General features: G+C 45.7%; 1 protein-coding gene across 3 annotated transcripts in view; it reads right to left on the bottom strand.

Annotated features, from left to right (window-relative positions):
* znf516 (zinc finger protein 516) overlaps window positions 1-25,381 on the bottom strand; it is a 248,691-nt gene that overhangs the window by 72,550 nt on the left and 150,760 nt on the right. For all 3 annotated transcript variants that reach the window (XM_085993646.1, XM_085993645.1, XM_085993648.1), the window contains exon 2: window positions 18,844-20,932. In XM_085993646.1, coding sequence (XP_085849772.1) covers window positions 18,844-20,782 — 1,939 coding nt within the window. In that variant the 5' untranslated portion in view covers window positions 20,783-20,932. The remainder of the gene's footprint in view (window positions 1-18,843; window positions 20,933-25,381) is intronic.

Raw genomic sequence — 25,381 nt, 5'->3', positions numbered from 1 at the left:
ACTGGAGCATGCCTCTGCTAGTGAATCCATCCTAAGAGCTCCCGGGGGAAGGGTGGTGAGTCACCTTTATACCCGGGCTTAGGGGTGGAGCCAGGGGTGGAGACATGCCCGGACTTGTACAGAGTTAACAGTGATTTACCACACAGACATGTACAGGGTTAACAGTGGTTTACCACAAATGTCTAATTTTAGTGACTAAAGCCAACTGCACAAATCATTTCTTCATTCAGCTCTGTATGCTTTATTTTCTCCATGGCTCCAAATCTGGCCTATCCGCCTCTGAATTCTGATGTCACTGAGTTATCGCCAATGATCCCCAAAAAGTGTCAAATATATTTTAATTTTGCACATAAATCATTAACAAAAATAGAAGAAAATCATGAACAGTTCATGGCATTATTAATTCAGCTTTATAAATTGTGACCATCATAAAATGACTCAGATGCACAATGACCTCGACCATAACTCTGACTGTAGTCTTGTTTTGTTTCAGTGCTCCCTTTCACTTTGTTTCCTGTTTAAGGTCATTATACCCCACACATCATTCCCTTCACCGAGTATCAGGTGACCTGAATTAGTCCTCTTGCTGCCAATATCAACCTATTACTAAGTGTAAGTAAAAAATGTTTTTAATTGAGAAACCTAGGTGAAAGCTTAGGACATCACCAGGAGCAGATGAACCAGAAAAACATCCACCTAAGAGAGCAGACAGGGGCCTCGATTTAACGTCTCATCTGAAAGACGGCACCTCCAAAAGTGCAGCACTCCCTCGGCACTGCACTGGAGTGTCAGCATGGATTTTGCACGCAAGTCTCTAGAGCGGGACTACGATCCCACAACTCTCTGGCTCAGGAGCAAGAGGGTTACCCGCTGAGCCACAGATGGCACCCAAGCAGAATGGTGGCCTGCTCCCAAACCTCTAACAAAGCTGCTCTTAACTTGGTCACCAGGAGGCATGTGGCAGTATTCTACTGGCAACTGCTGAGACCATGAATCCTAGTGGTGGGAAGGGAGGTGAGGGTGGAGGGAATTAAAACTGTGCCCTTCTCCACTCTGTAGCATAAACTCCATGTTTACTTTATTTTGTAATAGCAATTTAATCGAGTACATGGTAGCAGATTGGTGGAGATAACAACACACAACATAGATACATAGAAGATAGGAGCAGGAGTAGGCCATTCAGCCCCTCGAGCCTGCTCCGCCATTCAACGAGATCATGGCTGATCATCCAAATTCAGTACCCCGTTCCTGCCTTCTCCCCATATCCCTTGATCCCTTTAGCCTTAAGAAATATATCCAACTCCTTCTTGAATATATTTAATGAATTGGCTTCCACTGTCTTCTGTGGTAGAGAATTCCACAGGTTCACCACTCTCTGGGTGAAGAAATTCCTCCTCATCTCAGTCCTAAATGGCTTACCCCTCATCCTTAGACTGTGACCCCTAAGACTAGAGGGATGAATTGGGCATCTGTTACTAGAACAACCTTCCTGCATCCAGTCTGTCTAGTCCTGTTAGAATTTTATAAGTTCTAACGAGGGAGAGAACCAGGGATGGGAGGGTTTGGGCATTTAGGTGGCATCCAGCAGTTTCTAGTAACAGATGCCCAATTCATCCCTCTAGTCTTAGTCATTTGAAAAGTCAGTGAGCCTTCTCGCTAAGGTGGGAATCACTGGTCTCAGAGTTAGGGGCAGGATTTTCATTGGGCCGTGGAGGCGGGATTGGAGGCGTGTGGGGGGTTAAAATCCCGAAATCGGGGGGCACAAACCCATCCCGCCCCCAACCCGCCTCCATGCCAGTTTCAAAGGAGGCGGGAACCCGCCCCGCACTGGGACCCGCCTCCCCGAGGCAGGAAGGGGATTAGTGCCAATTAACTGCCTGTTAACAGGTAGTTAACAGGCAGTTTTTAGCCTAATCCCTATTTTTAATGTTTAAATGTGGGATTCCCGACAGCTCCAAACCACACCAAGCTAGCAAGGCGGACCGTCGGGATGAAGGGCTTGGAGGGGTCGAGATGTCCGGTGTTCAGGTGAGTGATGGGTGCATGAGTGCAAAGGTAAGTGTGTTTGGTGTGTGTAAAGTGTTTAAATAAGTTTTACATACCTTTACTTACCTTTACAGCCTTCCTTCCTTCAGGTCTCGGGAGTCTCTCATCTCAACGGCACAGAAAGCAGAATGGCCGCGAGCTGTCAAAAATTGCAGCATTCAGCTTTCTGTTCCGGAGAGATCTCTAAATCATCCTGAGAGGAAGGAATTAACTTAGAATACAGATTGTCAGTGTTTGACAGCTTCAAACAGCTGTGAAACGCTGATATTTCATCTGTCAAAAGGTCTTGACAGATGAAATATCAATCTGTGACGTCACCTGTTGCCGGGTGGCCCTTAATTGGCCTGCTGAGCCTGCTGGGTGGGCTCAACAAGGTCAATCAAGTCAAAATCGCGTGGGTTGGCTAGAACTCGATGGAGGCGGGACTACAACCCCGAAAGTTGGAGTCCCGCCTCCTAAATGAAAATCCAGCCCAGCGTGTTCGAATCATTTATAGAGGCAGAGTCTAGAATCTGGGTTGAATTTGGCCTTAATCTGCCACTGTAAAGAAAGAAAGCCCTGGATTTGTACAGCACCTTTCATGACCTCAGGACATCTCAAAGTGTTTTACAGCCAATGAAATGCTTCTGAAGTGCAGTCATTGCTGTAATGCAAGGTATGCGACAGCCATTTTGTGCACAGCAAGGTCCCACAAAAAGCAATGTGATATGACTAAATAAACTGTTTTTGTGATGTTGCTCGATATTGGCCAGGGCAACAAGGATAACTCCCCTGCACTTCGTTGAAATAGAGCCAAGGGATCTCTTACATCCACCTGAGAGGGCAGACGGGGCCTCGGTTTAACGTCTCATCCGAAAGGCGGCACTTCCAACAGTGCAGCACTCCCTCAGCACTGCACTGGGAGTGTCAGCCTAGATTTTGTGCTCAAGTCTCTGGAGTGGGACTTAAACCCACGACCTTCTGACTCAGAGGCGAGGGTGCTGACCACTGAGCCACGGCTGACACTGTATATTATAATTAATACACCTCCCTGTGTATAGAATAATTGTAATCGCAAGAGGTTGATTTGTACACCTCTCAAAGAGAGCCTCAACCCCTCCATATCTCTGTAACCTTCTCCAGCCCTACAACCCTCCCAGATCTCTCCTCCAATTCTAGCCTCCAATTCTGGCCTCTTGCGCATCTCTGACTTCCATCGCTCCACCATTGGTAGCCGTGCAGTCAACTGCCTAGGTTCTAATCTCTGGAATTCCCTCCCTAAACCTCTCCGTCTCTCTATCTCTCTCTTCCTTTAAGGCGCTCCTTAAAACCTATCTCTTTGACCAAGCTTATTGCCACCTGTCCTAATGTCTCCTTATATGGCTTGGCGTCTGATAACGCTCCCGTGAAGCACCTTGGGACATTTTACTACATTAAAGGCGTTATATAAACGCAAGTTGCTGTTGTTGATGTTATAGGTACTAAAGACTAGTATACCTAATTATTATCTGATCAGACGTAAAGCATATTAAAAACCAAGGCCTAGCAATTTGATCGAGCTCGAATCCAGGCACGATCAGCGTGCAGAACGCGCCTAATGAGGCTGGCGGCAGGACCGCTCCAAACTGGTCTACTGGCCTCATTGTACAGCGAGCTGAGGCCCAAGGAACCACTCACTGGTCGCAGGGGGTTAGCATGAGCGACGGACAAGGACCCCGGGTTAGGCTGGGGTAGGCCGGTCAGTCCTGAACGCAGCAGGCCCGAAGCCTGGGGGGAAACCAATTTCCGGCTTGAGTCCTGAACCAGGCGGTAGTGGGCCCTTATTAATACAATCAAGGGGCATTAACACCTGTTTGAGGCCTGTAGTCACCTCTACAACGCCCAAACCAATATGGCGTCGGATCGTGTTTACGGTGCTGTTCGGGCGCAGGAGTTTGGCTCCTTAAGTTGGACTTCCTTTGAACTCAATTTTCACCCGGGAAACGAGCACAACGAGGTTCATCTTCAGCCCCTCCCCCCCCTTCTCCAGAGTCTGCCAACACCAAGATTATAACAAATAAGATTCGATATCTAAAAAAAATATTCATAATCTGCACTTTCTGGCATTTTGATTACATGCACTGTCCCCATTTATATTTTTCTTTACATTTTCTGTTAAAAAGCTCAAGGGATATTCTTCTGAATCGAATGGCCTGCAAATCTAAAAACATGCCACTAGGTGGTTCCACTTCCAAACAGCAACTGCACGGAAATATCAGCTGCCGATCTGTGCTGTTTTAATCACCCTTCTTTCCGAGCACTTTCTTCACTAGAGAGCAGCAGAGACTGCATTAACCTTTAAACAGGGAATCTATTTTCACTAGAACGGCAGATAATAAGGCTTTAAAGTGCCGTTAAAAAATACATGTAAACAAAAGAGGTACAGCGGCAATTATACACTGGCAAAAATCCCTTGACGTGCGCAAAGCTGCTGGCTCAGCTCCTCCAGTTCTTGTTGTTAGCTTATATCTGACATCTGATTTTACACAAACGCATTAGCCTGAACAAATGACAATGAAGAGAGCATCAGAAACCTGCCCGCCACTCCTCCCCGACACACAAAATTCCTCTTAATTACTCAAAGGCATCTAAGGGAAATTTTATAGAGGCACTGGAGAAGGTGCAAAAAAAGATGATACAAGAACTGAGAGGTTATAACTACAGGAAACTTTCTGGTATCCGGCACTGACAGGACTGAGCTGGTGCCGTCCCATCAAAACTGCCGTAGAAACCAGCGCTAATGTTAAAACATACGGAGCTTCTCAGCTCCGTGTGAAACAACAAACCCTGTTGCTTAGCAACAGCTTCAAAACAGTCGGCCGCAGCTTAAAAGCGTCTCTGTAGCTAAGCAACAGCTTCAGCTAGACCTTGCAGAGCCTGACTGGAAAAAAAAAGCAACGAGAAGTAAAAAAACTTATAGGAAACGGCTCCTGAATTTTGCCGGTAGATAGAGCTTTCCGGACATTTAACCTCCGGTTAAACGAAAGTTTCCTGTATCAGGAAAGACTGAACAGGCCGGGGCTCGTCTCTCTAGAAAAGAGAAGGCTGAGGGGGTGACCAGATCGAGATCTTTAAGATCATGGAAGGGTTTGATAAGGTAGACATAGAGAAGATGTTTCCACTTCTAGGGCGGTGGGGTGGGGGGGTTCAAGATGCATTTAAGGGGAAGCTAGATAAACACATGAGGGAGAAAGGAATAGAAGGATATGTTGATAGGGTGAGATTTGTTAGGGTGGGAGGAGACCTGTGTGGAGCATAAACACCGGCACAGGCCAATTGGGCTGAATGGCCTCTTTCTGTGCTGTACCTTCTCTGTAATTCTATGTAATGTTTGAGTGTCATGTGAAAAGAACGTAGCTAGATTGTCGGACATTAACGCATAAAGCTGGGATGATTATTATTAGAAAACATGTTTAAATTTCCATCTGGAACTTAAACTAACACTTACAGATATAAATATGGAATGGGATAGTGGCTGATGCAAAGTGTTGCTTATTACACACACGTCATCTTAAGTAGCACAGTCATGAATAAAGAAGTGTTATCTGTTCTCAGACTATGCTGCGCAGAGATTTTTTTTTCCGTTAACAGGATCAAAAGCAGAATGTTTTTTGAGTGAGACTCCCGTCCAACAAATGTCCTGCTTTACCCTTTCTAGGTCTCTTCCCTCACAGTAGTCACCATCATTGGCTGATGGGCAAGCCCCCTGCCCCTAGAGCTTCACAAACGTCACTCTGAAACCGGCAGCTCGGAGAGGTGTGACTATCTGTTTTCTCCTCCTCCCTGCAAGAATCACTCAGAATCTCCTCACGAGATCTGGACCTCAGTGTGTGGGGACCGCAAATATGTCCCCAATTTTTGGAGTGCATGTCCACAGATCCCTGAAGGTAGCAGGCCAAGTAGATAAGGTGGTTAAGAAGGCATATGGAATGCTTGCCTTTATTAGCCGTGACATAGAATACAAGAGCAGGGGGGTTATGTTTCAACTGTATAAAACACTAGTTAGGCCTCAGCTAGAGTACTGCGTGCAGTTCTGGTCACCACATTGCAGGAAAGATGTGATTGCACTAGAGAGGGTACAGAGGAGATTTACAAGGATGTTGCCGGGAGTAGAGAATCTTAGCTATGAGGAAAGACTGGATAGACTGGGTCTGTTTTCCTTGAAACAGAGGAGGCTGAGGGGAGACCTTATTGAGGTGTATAAAATTATGAGGGGCATAGATAAATTGGATAGAAAGGACCTATTTCCCTTAGCAGAGGGGTCAAAAACCAAGGGGCACAGATTTAAAGTAATTGGTGGAAGGTTTAGAGGGGATTTGAGGGGAAATTTCTTCACCCAGAGGGTGGTGGGGGTCTGGAACTCACTGCCTGAAAGGGTGGTAGAGGCAGGAACCCTAACCACATTTAAAAAGTACTTGGATGTGCACTTGGGATGCTGCAACCTGCAGGGCTACGGACCAAGAGCTGGGAAGTGGGATTAGGCTGGATAGCTCTTTGTTGGCCGGCGCGGACACGATGGACCGAAATGGCCTCCTTCCGTGCTGTAACTTTCTATGATTCTATCTACTAAGTCAAATTCAACCCCAGCATGCTTAAGAACAGGCAATCGGGGAAGCTTTTCAATTCTTAATAATGATTTACAACACTCTCACCTTTGGATCAGAAGGTTGTGGGTTCAAGTCCCACTCCAGCGAGACTTGAGCATGAAATCTAGGCCGACACTCCCAGTGCCAGTACTGAGGGAGTGCTGCAGTGTCAGAGGTGCCATCTTTCGGATGAGGCATTAAACCGAGGCCCCATCTGCCCTCCCAGATGGACGTAAAAGACCCCAGGGCGCTATTTCGAAGAAGAGCAGGAGAGTTATCCCCAGTGCCCTGGCCAATATTTATCCCTCAATCAACATAAGGATAAAAAAAATTTAAATCACTGGAAAAAATCACAATAAAACATCATAAAAAGTATTTTTGTTTCCTGCTGCATCTAAAATGCTGGGCTTAATTTTACATCTGTTTTGAGCAAGTGTAAATGCAGGAAATTAGTGCCAGGCAATGACTATCTCCAACAAGCGAGAGTCTAACCACTGCCCCTTGACATTCAATGGCATTACTATCACCCAATCCCCCACCATCAACATCCTGGCGGTCACCATTGACCAGAAACTTAACTGGACCAGCCACATAAATACTGTGGCAACAAGAGCAGGTTGGGCCTATACTCATTGGAATTTAGAAGAATGAGAGGTGATCTTATCGAAACATATAAGATACTGAGGGGGCTCGACAGGGTAGATGCAGAGAGGATGTTTCCCCTCGTGGGGAAATCTAGAACTCGGGGGCATAGTTTCAGGATAAAGGGTCGCTCTTTTAGAACTGAGATGAGGAGAGGTTTCTTCTCTCAGAGGGTCGTAAATCTGTGGAATTCTCTGCCCCAAAGAGCCGTGGAGGCTGGGTCATTAAATACTTTTAAGGTGGAGAGAGATTTTTGCAAGATAAGGGAGTCAAGGGTTATGGGGAGTGGGCAGGGAAGTGGCTTTGAGCCCAAGATCAGCCATGATCTTACTGAATGGCGGAGCAGGCTTGAAGGGCCAAGTGGCCTGTTCCTGCTCCTATTTCTTATGTTCTCCACTTGCCTGGATGAGTGCAGCTCCAACAACATCCAAGAAGCTCGCCACCATCCAGGACAAAGCAGCCCGCTTGATTGGCACCCCATCCACCACCTTAAACATTCACTCCCTCCACCACCAGTGCACTGTGTCTGCAGTGTGTACCATCTACAAGATGCACTGCAGCAACTCGCCAAGGCTTCTTCAGCAGCACCTCCCAAACCCGCGACCTCTTCCACCTAGAAGAACAAGGGCAGCGGGCACATGGGAACACCACCACCTCCAAGTTCCCCTCCAAGTCACACACCATCCTGACTTGGAAATACATCACCGATCCTTCATTGTCACTGGGTCAAAATCCTGGAACACCCTCCCTAACAGCACTGTGGGAGATCCTTCAGCACACGGACTGCAGTGGTTCAAGAAGGCGGCTCACCACCACCTTCTCGAGTACAATTAGGGATGGGCAATAAATGCTGGCCTTGCCAGCGACGCCCACATCCCATGAATTTTTTTTTTTAAATTAACGTATCTGGCTCTTTAGCCTGGGGGCGGAACCTTTATAATGCGCCGTGACGCGCCTGGGGGGCAGAGTGATAGACGGGCATTGAAGAGCGAGGAAATTTGGGGGTAATGGAATTATGTGCGTAACACACTTGCGCCCGAGTTTTCTCGATCTTTTACACCGGGTGTTTCACTTCACGCCCTGGTTGTACCCGCCCCACCGGAGCAAATACCCAGGAAGTTCCAGCCCAAGAGTGTTACCTGCTGAGGATTGTGCGTGGACTAATAAACCGGGGAAAACATCGTTTTATATATATGATGATGACTACCAAACACTTAACTGCTTTCCATTAGGCCTGTGTGCTTTCAGCTAGTGTGACAGATGTCGGCTTTAGCTCAAATAAATGCAAACTTTTAGCGGAACTGGGAAAAATTTACTGCCGGCAAATGGTCGTAAAGAACAGTTTGTACCACCAGCAATTCATACAGTTTAACAAAGTGACAGCTCCGTGTAACAGCCTAATGATCGCTCCTTATCAGCCATTTACCCTTTGAAAAACCACGTTAAAACATGATTCTGCACCTCTTCCTTTGTTCGTATATGGTTACAACCTCTAAATGTTGTTGTCCCTTCTATTAATAACCGCCCTTGATCAATCTGTCCTTGCAAAACTATCGCCCCGTCCCCCAACCTCCCTTTCCGCTCCAAAGTTCATCGAATCTGTTATAAAAACAGAAAAGTGCTGGAAATACTCAGCAGGTCAGGCAGCATCTGTGGAGAGAGAAACACAGAGTTAACGTTTCAGGTCGCTGACCCTTCGTCAGAACTGGAAAAAGCTGGAGTTGGAACAGGTTTTTAAGCAGGTGTTGGGGCAGGGAGAGGGGGGAGAGGAGGAAAGAACAAAAGGGAAGGTCTGTGATAGGGTGGAAGGCAGGAGTGATTAAGAGAGATTAAGAGATGGTGCAAGGCAAAAGGAGATGGCAATGGGACAAGTTAAGAAACAAAAACATTTACAGCCTTCTGGACTCAACATAGAGTTCAACAATTTCAGACCATCTCTGCCCCGATCCTTTTTTTCCCATTTATTTTATTTTATTTTTTTCTCTCTCCCACATGGCAGCTGTCTTTCATTCTGCCAGCGCCATTTACACTTCATCTAGAGCCATCTTTTGTTTCTTAACTTGTCCCATTACCATCTCCTTTTGCCTTGCACCATCTCTTAATCTCTCTTAATGTCTCTTAATCTCTCCTGCCTTCCATCCTATCACAGACCTTCCTTTTTGTTAACAACAACTTGCATTTATACAGCGCCTTTAATGTAGTAAAAAATCCCAAGGCGCTTCACAGAAAACAAAATTGACACCGAGCCACATATGGGAGATATTAAGGACAGAAGACCAAAAGCTTGGTCAAAGAGTTAGGTTTTAAGGAGCGTCATAACGGAGGAGAGCGAAGCGGAGGGTTTCAGGAGGGAATTCCAGAGCTTGGCAGCTGGAGGCACGGCCGCCAATGGTGGAACAAACGAAATCGGGGATGCTCAAGAGGCCAGAATTGTTGGCCTACTTCACATCTTCTAAACAGGCCTCTTGTCTGAGACCATTTTTAATCTGACACCAATTCAAAGCGGCCATTTTGCGTCATTTATAGTCGAAAACACGAGTCAAATTCTCAAAAGATTCAACGCTCGTTTAGCCGATATAAAAAAGACACTCGACCAGAAACTATGCTTGACCAATGGAGGTAGAGCGGTTGAGGGGGGGACAAAAAAAAACCTTTTGTTCTTTCCTCCCCTCCCCCCTTTCCCTGCCCCTACACTTGCTTAAAAATCTGTTCCAGCTCCTGCTTTTTCCAGTTCTGACGAAGGGTCATCGACCTGAAACATTGGGCTGGATTTTCGTTGAGGAGGCGGGACTACAACTTTCGGGGTTGTAGTCCCACCTCCATCGAGTTCTAGCCAACCCACGCGATTTTGACTTGATTGACCTTGTTGAGCCCGCCCAGCAGGCTCAGCAGGCCAATTGAGGGCCACCCGGCAACAGGTGACGACACAGATTGATATTTCATCTGTCAAGACCTTTTGACAGATGAAATATCAGCATTTCACAGCTGTTTGAAGCTGTCAAACACTGACAATCGGTACTCCAGGTTAATTCCTTCCTCTCAGGATAATTTAGAGATCTCCCCGGAACAGAAAGCTGAATGCTGCAATTTTTGACAGATCGCGGCCATTCTGCTTTCTGTGCCGGTGAGATGAGGGACTGCCGAGACCTGAAGGAAGGAAGGCTGTAAAGGTAAGTAAATGTAAGTAAAACTTATTTAAACACTTTAAACACACCAAACACACTTACCTCTTCACTCATGTACCCATCACTCACCTGAACACCGGACATCTCGAACCCTCCAAGCCCTTCATCCCGACGGCCCGCCTCGCTAACTTGACATGGTTTGGAGCTGTCGGGAATCCCACATTTCACCAATGAAAATAGGGATTAGGCTAAAAACTGCCTGTTAACTACCTGTTAACAGGCAGTTAATTGGCACTAATCCCCTTCCCGCCTCAGGGAGGTGGGTCCCAGTGTGGTTCGGGTATCCGCCTCCTTTGAAACTGGCATGGAGGCGGGTTGGGGGCAGGATGGGTTCATGCCCCCCGATTTCGGGATTTTAACCCCCCACACACCTCCAATCCCGCCTCCACGACCCAATGAAAATCCTGCCCATTGACTCTGTTTCTCTCTCCACAGATGCTGCCTGACCTGCTGAGTATTTCCAGCATTTTCTGTTTTTTTATTTCAGATTTCCAGCTCCCGCAGTATTTTGCTTTTGTCCTCGAATCTGTTGTCGCCTCCCCAAGTCAGTGCCCATTTCCCAGGTAGCTCCGTTCCTGAATCTCTCCACTGAATCTTCTCCCACTGCACTGAAGCAGCCCTCGATAAAGTGACGGATGACATTCCCAGTGAGCGTGGCCATGGTGCACTTACACCGCCCGCGCTTACCACAGGCAGGCGCGTATATCGGGCAAACAGCGCTAACCGCGTGCCTGTACAGGAATCCCGCCCCATCGCGGTTTTGCCACACGCGGATTTCAAATATACAGGGTTTCCTCTCTGCGGCAACTTTTGCCAACCGCGGCAGTGAATTTTGCGTATACGCGGTTTTTAATTTAGGCTTAAGGTAAATAACATGATTTTTTTGCTTTTATAATCTTTTTTATTGCGTTATTTGAACATTTATACTGTATTTGCCAACCGCGGATTTACTAACCACGGGGGTTTTCAGGGACATATCCCCCGCGGTTGGGGAGGGATTACTGTACCATAGGAGGCAATCGCAAAAAGTCGCCGCTTACAATGTATTAAACCTGCTGGTTATTTTGGGCCATTCAATATTTTCTTCGCACCTCGTTATTCTCCCTGTACTTGCCGATGTAGTAATAAACTTCCTGTTTTTTTCTTTATATCACAAAGGAGGACTGTATAGGTTTTAAACTGCCCCGCTTGCGACGATGGATAGGAATGCTTCTTTTTGGAATAAAAGAGGTGGTATTTGAGTATCAACAGCAACACTGTAATCATCTGTACGGCCAATGTTTCGGAGTTACTTCTGCTTATTTTGGAAAGCAAAAGCTGTCAATGTTCCAGTTGAAAATGTACAGTTCCGAGCACGTTTCGCAACAGAGTGCACAGAAAAGTTAGCGGATATCTGTAACGCTCTCCCAAAAAGCTGTGAGGGCTCGGGGTCGATTGAAAAATGTCAAAAATAGATTTTTGTTAAGGGTATTAAGGGTTACGGAACCACAGATGGAGTTAAGATACAGATCGTTGATGCTCTAACTGAATGGCGGAACAGGCTTGAGGGGCTGATTGGCCTCCTCCTGTTCCTATGATTCTATGTCCCTATAAACCGCGAGAAATGGGAAGCGGCAACTGCACTATTGGCTTTCAAAGAAGCCGGGAACTTAAATTACATGCTATGCTTATCAAAGATGCAGATAGATTTCAACAACAACAACATCCCAAGGCGCTTCAGAGGGGCATTATCAGACACCGAGCCACATAAGGCGATATTAGAACAGTTGACCAAAAGCTTGGTCAAAGAGGTAGGTTTTAAGGAGCATCTTAAAGGAGGAGAGAGAGGTAGAGAGGCGGAGAGGTTTAGGGAGGGAATTCCAGAGCTTAGGGCCACCAATGGTGATTAAAATTGGGGAAAAGGAAGAATAAACTTGCATTTATACAGCGCCTTTCATGACCACAGGACGTCCCAAAGCGCTTTACAGCCAATGAAGTTGTTTTGAAGTGTAGTCACTGTTGTGAGGTAGGAAACATGGCAGCCAATTTACGCACAGCAAGATCCCACAAGCACCAATGTGATGTTAACCAGATGATTTTTTTTTTTAGTGATGTTGGTTGAGGGATAAATATTGCTCAGGGACACCGGGGAGAACTCCCCTGCTCTTTCTCGAAATAATGCCATGGAGTCTTTTATGTCCACTTGAGAGGGCAGATGGGGCCTCGGTTTAACATCTCATCTGAAGGACGTTATCTCCCAACCCAGCATGAGCAACATCTTGGGATATCCAGTAATAATAAGAACAAAATGAATTTTCGCAGTAAGGAAGGTCAAAGGCTATTGTAGATTAAGGTGCTGATAATGGGGCGGATTTTCCTGTTCCTGCACCCGGGTGAGCAATAGGATTAGCTGAATGTAGCAGACACAGAAGAATCGAACGGATGGAGCACAAACCCCATAACTGAGCCCGCTAGATCCTCGGTCCCAGGCAGACACTGTTAGTGAGGTTTGTTCCTCCCCACTTAATGTACCTGTACTGGCTGTGCCCAAGTGACCCGATAATCCCACTCACAGGAGAATCTACTCCAGTGACAAAACATTTTCTTGAGTGTCAACTTTACATAGAATATACAGCACCAAAACAGGTCATTTGGCTCAGCAAGTCTGTGCTGGTGTTTATATTCTACACAAGTCTCCTCCCATTCTATCTCCCTCATCTCGGCCTTTCAGCATATCTTTCTATTCCCTTTGCTCTCGTGTACTCGTCTAGTTTCCTTCTGAAAGCACCTAAGCCATTTGCCTCAACCACTTTCTGTGGTAGCGACTTTCACATTCTAACCACTCTCTGAGTAAAGAAATTTCTCCTTATTTTCCGATTGGATGTATTGGTAACTATCTTGTATTTATGGCCCCCTAGTTTTGGATACATTCTCTCTGCATCCACCCTGTCCAACCTATTCAAAATGTTAAATACCTCTATCAGGGCATCTCTAAAGAAAAGAGCCCCAAGCTGTTCAATCTTTCCCGATAGCTGTAATCTCTCAGTTCTGGTACCAATGTTACAGTAATCTTGGTGACCAGTTCAGCTGCAGAAACTGAATCCGTTATATAAATTAATCTTCAGTAATGCGGGAAAAAAAGAACAGCTTTAGATGTTATGCAAGTACAATTTGAAAAAACAATTTGCTCATACTTAGTTTGCAACACCAGTTTCTGTTACACCTATGTAAGTTTTGATCCAACGGCTTCCAACTATATTACATAGAATGTACAGCACAAAAACAGGCCATTCAGCCCAACTGGTCTATGCCGGTGTTTATGCTCCACACCAGCTTCCCCCCACCCCTCTTCATCTCACCCCATCAGCATAACCTACTATTCCTTTCTCCCTCATGTGTTTATCTAGCTTCCCCTTAAATGCATCTATACTATTCACCTCAACCACTCCCTGTGGTAGTGAGTTCCACATTCTCACCATTCTCTTAAGTTTCACCTGAATTCCCTGTTAAGTTTATTGGTGACTAAGTTATATTCATGGCCCCTAGTTTTGGTCTCCCCACAGTGGAAACATCTATGATATTTGCCTCAGTTACTCCACGTGTTAGCCAGTTCCCTTGGCCCATCTTTGTTGCAGATTGTGACTTAGGCTGATCACATACCTACTTGTAAAGAAAGGCTCGGGATTTTTATTGCCTGCTCAAAATACCCTGGCCGATGATGTTCACATGGGTATCATCGGAATCAATGCGGTCATCACTGAGAACAAGGTTCGGTATAATGCCTCATTTTCTCCCGAGTCACAAAATGTTCTGGGGGCCTATCCATGACTTTTTGTCAGACATACAGTTGTAATAGTGTGAAAGATTTGAGTTCCGTTTCATGTGCAGGTCAGAACATAAAAGCCTGCTGCACCTGATTTGCATCCTGTTAACAGCACATATTGACGGCAAAAAGTAACACAAAGAAATTATTACTCCATTCCCGAATGTAGTACAACCAGAACAGCTTACATTTATATACTGTCTTTAGAGCAGTAAAGGTACGTCACAGGAGCGTCACCAAACAAAAATTTGACACTGAGCCACATAAGGAGATATTAGGGCAGGTGACCAAAAGCTTGGTCAAAAAGGTAGGTTTTAAGAAACAACTTAAAGGAGGAGAGGGAGGCGGAGAGGTTTAGAGGGATTTCCAAAGCTTAGGGCCTAGGCGGCTGAAGGCACGGCTGCCAATGATGGAGCGATGGAAATCGAGGATGCGCAAGAGGCCAGAATTGGAGGAGCGCAGAGTTATCGGAGGGTTATAGGGCTGGAGAAGGTTAGAGAGATAGGGAGGGGCAAGGTCATGATGGGATTTGAAAACAAGGTTGGGAATCTTAAAATCGAGTACAGTAGTACAGAACAAATGTTCCAGAAATCACATTCTACTTTTGATATAAAAGCTAGTCATTATGTTGGTCAATAAGCCAGGTTAGTAACTGACCGTAGTTTAACTTAAGAGAGAAATATATACATGTCTTCATATTGTGCAAAGAACATCAGGAAAATCTAACAAATGACATACAGTATATAGACTGCAAGTTCAAATAATCAAATCATCTATTTCTCTGTTTCTGACCAAAACTATTTTGTGAAAGATGTAAGCTTAATGCTCTGCATGTTGATTACATTTGCTACCCTTCCAATCCGCTGGGAGCGTTCCAGAATCTAGGGAATTTTGGAATATCACAACCAATGCATCCACTGTCTCTGCAGCCACCTCTTTTAGAACCCTAGGATGTAGTTAAACAGGTCCAGGGGATTTGTCGGCTTTTAGTCCCATTAGTGTCTCAATTACTTTTTCCCTACTGATATTAATTACTTTAAGTTCCTCGCTCTTATTAGCCCCTTGGTTCCCCACTATTTTTGGTATGCTTTTTGTGTCTACTGTGAAAACAGACACCAAATATTTGTTTAAAGTCTCTGCCGTTTCCTTATTCCCCATTATAATTTCTCCTGTCTCAGCCTCTAAGGGGCCAACACTTACTTTTGCTACTCTCTTCTTTTTTACATACTTGTAGAAGCTCTTACAATCTGTTTTTATATTTCCTGCTAGTTTTACTCTCATTCTATTTTCTCCCTTTTTACTCACTCCTTACCTTTCTAATATCGGCGCCATTCCAATCACTGTAAGTAATGAGTAGCAGAAACCTGCCTCCCCTCTTTAAAAGTTCAATCACTCAAAGTGTTTTATATATTGAGCTAGGTTGGATTGGAGTTTGCACATTCTCCCCGTGTTTGCGTGGGTTTTCTCCGGGTGCTCCGGTTTCCTCCCACAGTCCAAAGATGTGCGGGTTAGGATGATTGGCTATGATAAATTGACCTTTAGTGTTAGGGGGATTAAATACGTGGGGTTACAGGGATAGGGTGGGATATGTGTTGGTGTAGGGGTTACGGGGATCGGGTGGGATATGTGTCGGTGCAGGCTCGATGGGCCGAAATGGCCTCTATCTGCACTGTGGGGTTTCTGTGATTTCTGTAATCTAAAAGCTATGTTAATACATCTTATTAGGCTGATACTGAGTTTTAGCAATGCAGTTGGCACGGTGATAATAGATACTCTGTAATGTTTTACACTGGTGTGGGTGGGGAACAGGGATCTGATTGAAGTATTACAGTGCATCTCATTGTTGAAAACACCTCAGCCCTCATTACACCTTGAAACACACTGCAATGTTCATTATTACTGTGTGTAAGTGTAATCAGTGTAATCAATTTATGTTAAAAACAGGTTTGCATTTAAATATTTGATTGCACTGTTGCGGAAAAAAACTAAAAATGTTAATTAACAGTAAATGATAACTAACACAAAATGTGTTACAGGCAGCTGGAATTTAACCATCGCTTTTGAAATTCAAGTTGTTAAATCACATGTCAGTGCCTGTAACCTCCTCCAATAAACTTATTAATAAAGTACAGTACATTTATTTTATTTCTAATGTACCATCACTCTGGAAACGATCACCACATTCTGTGGTATAATGAAGAAGATTAGGAAAAAAAGATATGATAATATTTTCCAAATTATGCCCAACTCGTCTCGATCACAGTGATACTGCGCAGTTCTGCATCTCCAAATAGCTCTGGGGATGAATTAGTTTTGATAAATGAAGGGTTTTGATAGAGTAAGTAAAGAGAAACTGCTTCCAGTGGCAAAAGGCATGGCAACCAGAGGACACAGATTTAAGGTAATTGGCAAAAGAACCAGAGGGTGACATGAGGTCAATTTTTTTTTCGCAGCGAGTTCTTATGATCTGGAATGCTCTGCCTGAAAGGGCGGTGAAAGCAGAGGCAATAATAACTTTCAAAAGGGAATTGTTTAAATACTTGAAAAGGAAAAATTTGCAGGGTTAATGGGATGTAAAATCAATAGCGGTCAAAGGGGAGTAAGATCAGGTGGGGTGTGAAACCCACCCCATTTACATCAGGGAGGTTAGGGTGGGAACCGCCAGACAGGAAATTAAAATGTCCCATGCCATTCCCGCTGCATTCCCGCAGGTTGCGATCTTAGCCTGCTTTTCTGAGCAGGCGAGAGAGAGGCACCTGTCGGCAGGCAAGCGGCGTCCCTTCTTTAAATGAAGCAGATGGGGCTCCGATGATGAAATCAGGGTTCGACTGCTATTTTAGCCCTTAGCCCTGCCCCGGGGGAAAGTTGCTGTTGTTCCCCGCCAGACCGAACTGGTAGCAAGAGTAGCTGGGGTCAGAAGAAGCCCAGAAGAGGTATGGGGGATTTGAAACATTTTTTTAATATAGGTTTCCTGCTGGAGCCAGGAGGAGTGGGAGTTCTCCTTCAGGCCCCACGAGAAACCTTAGGCCTCTTCTACCTTCTGTGACCGGTGGGCAACGCAGGCACTGGATGTTCTTTAATTTGTTAAGTTACCTTTGTCTCTTTGTATGAGTTGGGTGTTTATTAGTTGTGCCCCCCTCTGAAGAGGGGGCACTTTTGTTAAAGGCTCTTTTTATTTGGGTTGACAACATTGAGCCCTTAAGGTTGGAATTAAAAGAGTTCGGCTTCTTGCCCCCCCAACTGGGAGACCCACCCGAACCCCCTCCCAAGTTCAGTTAGCTCAGCTACTGGGGGCATGTCCTTTGGGTCACCCGTGGCAACTGGTCCCTGCCCGCTTGCAAGCTGCCGCTTCCCACCAGGTTTGGCCAGGAGATTGACGGAGCCTATGCAGATGACGCCCAGGGAGTTAAACCATCCCCTGATCTCAGTCAGTGGAGATGCAGAGGGTTTACTGTCCATCTTGTCCGCCCCCACCCCCCTCCACCCACCCACCCTCCCTCCCCACCCGCCCCCCCTACCGAGTTAAAATGACCTCGGCCTCACCCCTTCCTATCACTGTAATCTCCTTCAGCCCCACAACCCCCCGAGATATCTGCGCTCCTCTAATTCTGCCCTCTTGAGCATCCCTGATTACAATCACTCAACCATTGGTGGCCGTGCCTTCTGTTGCCTGGGCCTTAAGCTCTGGAATTCCTTGCCTAAAACCTCTCTGCCTCGCTTTCCTCCTTTAAGATGCTCCTTAAAATCTACCTCTTTGACCAAGCTTTTGGTCACCTGCCCTAATTTCTCCTTATGTGGCTCGGTGTCAAATTTTTTGTCTTAAAATACTCCTGTGCAGCGCCTTGGGACATTTTACTACAATAAAGGCGCTATATAAATACAAGTTGTTGTTGTTGTTGTTGAAGAATATTAGGTCTGATTTTGTGATCTCCCATCAAATTTCATCCAAGTACAACTACTTGAATTAATATAGCACCTTTAACATAGTAAAACATCCCAAGGGGCTTCATGGGAGCGATTATCAAACAAAATTTGACATTGAGGCACCTAAGGAGATTTTAGGACAGGTCACAGAGGTCAGTTTTAAGGACCTTCTTAAAGAAGTAGAGGTAGAGAGGCGGAGAATTTAGGGAGGGAATTCCAGAGCCTAGGGCCTAGGCAGCTAAAGGCACGGCCGCCAGTGATGGGACGAAGGAAATTGGGAATGCGCAAGAGGTCAGAATTGGAGGAGCGCAGAGAGTTGTATGGCTGGAGGAGGAGGGATGAGGGATTTGAAAACAAGGGTAAGAATTTTAAAATCGAGGTGTAGCCAGACCAGGAGCCAATGTAGGCCAGCCAGCACAGCGATGATGGGTGAGCGGGTCTTGGTGCGAGTTCGGATACAGGTAGCAGAGCTTTGGATGAGCTCAAGTTTAGGGAGGGTGCAAGATGGGAGGCTGGCCAGGAGAGAGGTGAAATGTAGTGCAACCGATCAGACAAGAGGTCCCAGCGGAATAAGGTGGCGGTATCAGTGTGTCTTCTTCCAATGGTGCCTGTACATACCCTTCCAATAGTGTCTGCTTACCCCGTTCTGAGTGCACTGGTACATCCTTTACCGACGGCATCTCCGCACCCTCTTCGGAGCTGTCGGTGCCTTCTTCCCCCAGCCCCTGTGCCGGTGCATCTTCTGGGGCTGAAGCTGAGCTCGGGGTGCTAGGTCTACTGGTGGAAGTAGAGTCCACTTCACTTGTGGAACCACGCCTAACCTCCTGACATACCCGTCCACCCTCACGTCCACTCTTTCTGTTCTTTCTGTGAATTCTTGAGTGGAGCACCACCTGATGATAGGTCCGGAATACCTTGCCACACTCAAAACACTCGGTACTTTTAGTTTGCGATGATCTTCTGCTGTGGCGAGATGTGGGTCTGAAATCGGTGCCACTGTTGCACTCCCCAGGGCTGGTTGCCTGACTATCTTTTTCTGATGCATTATTTGTCCTATTGCGCCTTTTTGGATAACCATTATTATGAGTGTCTTGTTCCCGTTTGCGCTTCTCAGCATCAACAAGCATGTATTCTCCTTTATCTTTATTGTAAGCGATATCTGTATCTGGAAGACCCCCATTCAACCCGCTATGTCTTGTGTACTCAGTGAGTTCTGCCACTTTTCCCTTGGTGGCCAACTGCCAAGCTTGATAGCTGCTCACGGGATCGAGTTCAGCTATCCCCTTTGCAAACAAGCGACTTCTAAAAGTGTCCAGCATCACGGACGGCCTCAAATTCAGAGACCTAAGGAAACAGTCCTTTGTTGTGTTTTCAGTGGCTCCACTGACTACTGCCTTCCTTACAGTCTTTGATTGTTCTTCAGAGCAGTCCTCAGATGTTCTGTAGTGTAGTTTCTCGTGTTCTTTTAAGCTTTCCCTGCTCGGGAACAGGTAACCACATTTCATGCAGATTTTGTACCGTGAAAACGCAATGCCCATTCCGTCCTCCTGCACCACATCATTAATGGTGGCCAAATTCTCGCAGTCGCTTTTACTCATTTTGTTTCTGTTCCCGTTCCTCGTGCTGTGCACCTTCATGTGGTTCTTGAGGAACCAGCTTTCCTTGAACCTGCGCCCGCAAACGTGACAACCGTATTCAAATGAGCCATTGTGTTTCTTCATGTGGGCCTTCAAAAACCAGGACTGAGTGAAGGTCTGATGGCATGTTTCACACGTGAACTCATTGGCAGGCAGCTCAATCGTCTCACTCTCGCCTTCATTTTTTGGCATCTCCACGGTGATGTGGATTTTCTCGATATGGCTCAACAATTCATCGTCCCGTAACGTGACGTATTCACACAATCTGCACTTGTACGACTTGTGCAATAGTTGAATGTGCTGATCCAACTGGTCCTGCTTCTCAAATTTTCCTTTACAGCACGAACACTGGAATGTGAAGGCACTGGCGTTGCCATTCGGCAGCACTTCCTTCTCTTTCTTAAGCCTCCTTAGAACGATCTTCCCATTATCTGCTTTTGTTAATCCAATCTGTGCCTTACCGCAGGATGAGGCACTCTTAGTGACGGACATATCAAAGCTCTCCGATGCGTTGAGCTCTTCAAATTGTTGCTCTCCCAGATTAGTTTCGTGCCCCTCGCTCAGGTCTCCCATTTTGTGGGTGCGGATGTGTATTTTAAGGTTCCCTTTCTGAGAAGCTCTGTGGTCACAATACGGACATTTGTAGGGTTTTTCGCCAGTATGTGTCCGCATATGGACTGACAGCACACTAAGGAACGTGAAGCTCTTTTCACAAATGCGGCAAGTAAATTTTTCAGCCTTCCTCTCGTCTCCGTCATCGCCCTGGCAATGGGCATGATGTAGTGCGTTGAGTTTTTCTGCCTCTGTGTCTTCCTGCAACTCCGTGTCTGTGTTATCTTTTGGACCCATCGCCAATGGCTTGTTTCTCAAACGCTTGCTTGGCGGCAGCATCATAGCTACCGTGCAAGGCTCTTCCTCCACTGTTTGTTCCTGGGAGCCCATGGGTCTTATCACCAACTCCCTTTAACCCCTTCAAACGTCATTGCTACTTAGATGTTCAGCTGTCAAACTTTGCTGAAAAGTTCTGCTTCGTTTTTTGTTGGCTGGTCCTCAAGTCAGTTGAACATATCCTTCAAAAGGAGCGGCCTAAACCTATAATTTAAAGAGAGAGAAGAAACAGATTTAAGTCGTCGTCACTAAATGTGATGAGGTAATATTTCCCCAAAGGAAATTCTTACCAGAGTTTGGTACATATAATGAATTACTTGAAAAACACCCAGACCTCAATAAAAGCTTATAAATTAAGAACAAGAAATGGCAGTAGAGGCCAACTCAGTAAATATATTCAAGAAGGAGTTGGATATATTTCTTAAGGCTAAAGGGATCAAGGGATATGGGGAGAAGGCAGGGACAGGGTACTGAATTTGGATGATCAGCCATGATCGCATTGAATGGCGGAGCAGGCTTGAGGGGCCGAATGGCCTACTCCTGCTCCTATCTTCTATGTTTCTATGTTAGCGGAGGGGGAAACTAGGGTCAGGGTTCCTGCTGATGACTATCAAGCGTTCCCTACTGAAAGAGCCTGTGTGTGGACGCCATTAAGGACAGGATCGCCCGCGGATTGTTTTGGCCCAATCAGTAGCCAGGGAAGCCGACCGACGCTCGCTGTCGCTACTTAGATGACATACCAGAGCCTGAGGCACAATACCCAGCAAGCAGTCGGTGCCATCGGCGGGGGTGGGAAGGGTGGCTAGCAAATGAGTAACACAACTTGAGAAACAAAGTGAACGAGAGACCATACATTCTTCTGAATAGTTAATTATAACAGCTGGACTATCAGCCTATCTGTTATGAGAAAATCGCGTCCTTGCAATAATTCTACAATTATTCTTTCTTGCTTAAATAGAAGTTCCTTGTTTGCGGAAAACACAAAAAAATGTGATACCCCCCCTCCCCCCAGATACACAAAAAGTACGAGCGACATATTCAAAAGTAAATAATGTGATCACATTACAAAGTTACAAAGTATTTACAGCACAGAAACAGGCCATTCAGCCCAACTGGTCCATGTCAGTGCTTATGCTCCACACGAGCCTCCTCCCACTCCTCTTCATCTCACCCTCACAACATCCCACGCAATATCCCACGTAATATCCGGCAAATATCCCTCATAGTATCCTGCACAATATCCAATGCATAATATCCATCACAATATCATGCACAATATCCCTCGCAATATCCGGCAAATATCCCTCATAATATCCCTCACAATTAGGGTTGCAAAATTCTGGGAACTTTTAAAAGAGGAAATGTTCCATGGGAATTTTGGGGAATTTTGGGAATTCAGAGTTTTTTTGCACACTGATGGTTTTTGTCTCTGACCCTTATATTATCTTTGTCATCAAAATAGACATACTGTTCCATACAAATAAAAACAGGCTTTCAAAACTTTATTTAGGTTATAATTCTGAACTTTATTGAACCCCCACAAAAAAGACCCATCTAAAATAAAATAAAAAGAGCGTCAGCTTATTTAGCCTGTAATTTGTCCTTATTTTGTCCCTTTGAGTCTTCTACTCATGAGTCTTCTGAGTCTTCTACTCATCATTGCTTCTCCTGATTCTCTGACTTGTCCATTTCCTCCTCTGTGTCACTGTCTAGCTGTGTGGTGGACACTTCTGTATCTGGCTCAATAAGTTGTAGGTTCGCCCGGATAGCCACCAGTTTCTCCACTCTCTTGTTAGTCAGCCTGTTGCGCACCTTTGTATGCGTATTCCCAAAAAGTGAGCAGTTTCGTTCAGAGGCCGCTGACGAAGGTGGGATTTGGAGTATCACCGATGCAATGGGTGACAGGGCCTCAGATGCACAAAGTCCCTTCCACCAGGTATGTGCACTGATATGTTTGCATGATTCCCATATCCTGTCCCCATTCCAAAGACCTTGCTTGGTAGAGAACTTTGCCAGACTTCCCAGAACTTTGCCCACGTCCAGATTGCTGCAGCATGAATCGGCTTGACACAAAATTCTTGACGCGTCTGTATGAATTGAACAATTGTCTTCTCCTCTGCTTTGAGCAGCAGGGATGTGGGTAGGGCAATGCTGATTTGTTCTTTTAAATCAGCAAAAAGCCTGAGAACATCTGACAAGACAGCGTCATCTCCTTCAATCTGAGCAATTGCAGATGCTACTGGTGAGAGTAGTTTAAGGCTGCTAACCACTCTCTCCCAAAACACATCATCCAGCAGTATTTTCTTGATGGTGGTTTCCATATCCCCAGACTGGGATATTGCCATTTCTTGCAGCAACTCCTTACCCTCCAGAAGGCTGTTGTACATTATGACAACGCCACCCCATCTAGTGTTGCTGGGCAGCTTCAGTGTGGTGTTCTTGTTCTTTGTCATTTGCTTGGAGTTGTAGGTTGCTGCAACTACCTGTTTTCCCCTGACATATTTAACAAATTGCTTGGCTCTCTTGTACAGTGTTTCCATGGTTCTCAAACCCATGATGTCCTTGAGGAGCAGGTTGAGCCCATGAGCTGCGCACCCAATAGACGTAATATGAGGGTAGGCCTCCTCCACTTGAGCCCAAGCAGCCTTCATATTCGCAGCATTGTCAGTAACTACTGCAAAGACCTTTTGTGATCCAAGATCGTTGATGACCGCTTTCAGCTCATCAGCAATGTATGTGCCTGTGTGTCTGTTGTCCTTCGTGTCTGTGCTCTTGAAGAACACTGGGAGAAGAGTGGAGATGATGTAGTTTATGATGCCCTCCCCTCGTACATTTGACCACCCATCTGAGATAACTGCAACACAGTCTGCCATCTCTATCGTTTCTTTGAGCTTTCCTTGGACTCTGTTATACTCAGCCTCCAGCAAATAAGTAGACAAAGCATGTCTGGTGGGAGGACAGTATGCAGGACGAATAACATTGAAAAATCTCTTCCAGTACACATTGGCTGTGAGCATGAGGGGTGAGCCTGTCGCATATACAGCTCGAGCAAGGCATTCTTCTGGCTATGGTTATCCATTGTATCAAAGAACCTTCCAAGTGGGCCAGGGGTTGCTGATGATAAGGAGCCTGATGCTGAATGTGAACCATCATCTTCTTGAATGGAAGCAGAGGAACTCTGGGCTGACTGCTGTGAGCTTTGAGTGAAGTTGTTGCATTTGGATAAGTGCTGCTGCATCTTTGTGGCATTCTTTACATATAGCTTTGTACAGTGTTTGCACATGTACACAGTCTTTCCATCTTTAATGCCTGGGGTAAAATGCTTCCACACATCCGACGGTAAACGTGGCATTGTTCTATGCAGATAAATAAAGGGCATTCATCTCTGTGTCGAACTGCGGTCGATCAGCACGATTGCAACAGGGTGAGTAAATTTTTCCTGATGCTCCATTTGATGGAAGCATGACCTGTGCACGCACGAGTCTACATCACCAATAGAGGGAGCTAATCGCTCATCCACTCATCCAACCAATCAGGACACATTTGTTCACAGTCACACACAAAACTTGTAATTATTAAAACAAGCCAAGTAAGAAGATAAACATATATTGATTAAGAAATTCCTTAATAATTAAGATTCCATCTCTGTTAGTAATTTTAAGAGAGGACCTGTGAAAAAAATGAAAGAAATACAAAAAAAATATTATGCTAGCATGTGCTTTTTTGGGCAAAATTCCAAAAATTCCCAAGCTAAACTTCCCGTGGAAAATTTCCAGAAATTTACCGGAAACTTTCCACCCCTTCGCAACCCTACTCAGATTATCTGGCAAGTATCCCTCGCAATATCCAGCACAGTATCCATCTCAGCACACGGTGCTCCAAATGTCATTTGAAGGCTTGATGGTTCTGACAGGAGGAGGCCATTCAGCCCCTCGAACCTATTCCGCCATTCAATTAGATCATGGCTGATCAGTACCTCAACTCCAATTGGCCTGCCTTCGATCGAGCTGCTCCTGGCCCACAAGGAAGCTAAATTTTTTTTTAAATACAATGACCTCTCGCGGCCCCTCCTGGCCCCGGCTCCTCTTGCTGCCTGGTTGGCCTGGTGGTGAAGCCACAACAGCTACCCCGCGCCAGCCTCCAGGTTAAAATGCGGTCAGACCCCGATGACATCATCGAAGCCCGATCTGAATATTTAAAGAAGGACCCCGCTGCCTTCCGGCGGGTGTCTCTCCCTCTCGCCTGCCCAGAAAAGCAGTTTAATATTGCAGCCGGCGGCGGGGTCGTTGCTACGGGTAAGTCCCACAGGCCATTTCAAAACTGCTCGCCCGCCCACTGCTACCAAAAGTTATCCACCAACAGCACAGCTCAGGAAATCACAGCACTGCAGCTAATTCTCTGTCCATGAATATTCTGCAGTCATAAATTCAGCCTTCAAATGTCATCGGCTGCAACAGCAACAGAGAACTTGAATAAAAGATCCATCACTTTTTAAGGCTCTAATGTGCACGATCCATGGGGGCATAAGCCAACTGAACAGGAGATTATTCATGATCCACTAAGAGTGATTTGTACTTCATCACAAGTGGTTCTGTATTTGGCAAGTACAAAATCACCCCGCCCCCAAAATTAAGGCTTTAAATAAGGTAAGAA

This window comes from Somniosus microcephalus, chromosome 7 (genome assembly GCF_052327205.1).
Source record: "Somniosus microcephalus isolate GS21.2 chromosome 7, FLI_Smic_1.0, whole genome shotgun sequence".
NCBI classification, from domain to species: Eukaryota; Metazoa; Chordata; class Chondrichthyes; order Squaliformes; family Somniosidae; genus Somniosus; species Somniosus microcephalus.
This window is presented reverse-complemented; position numbering and strand designations above follow the sequence as displayed.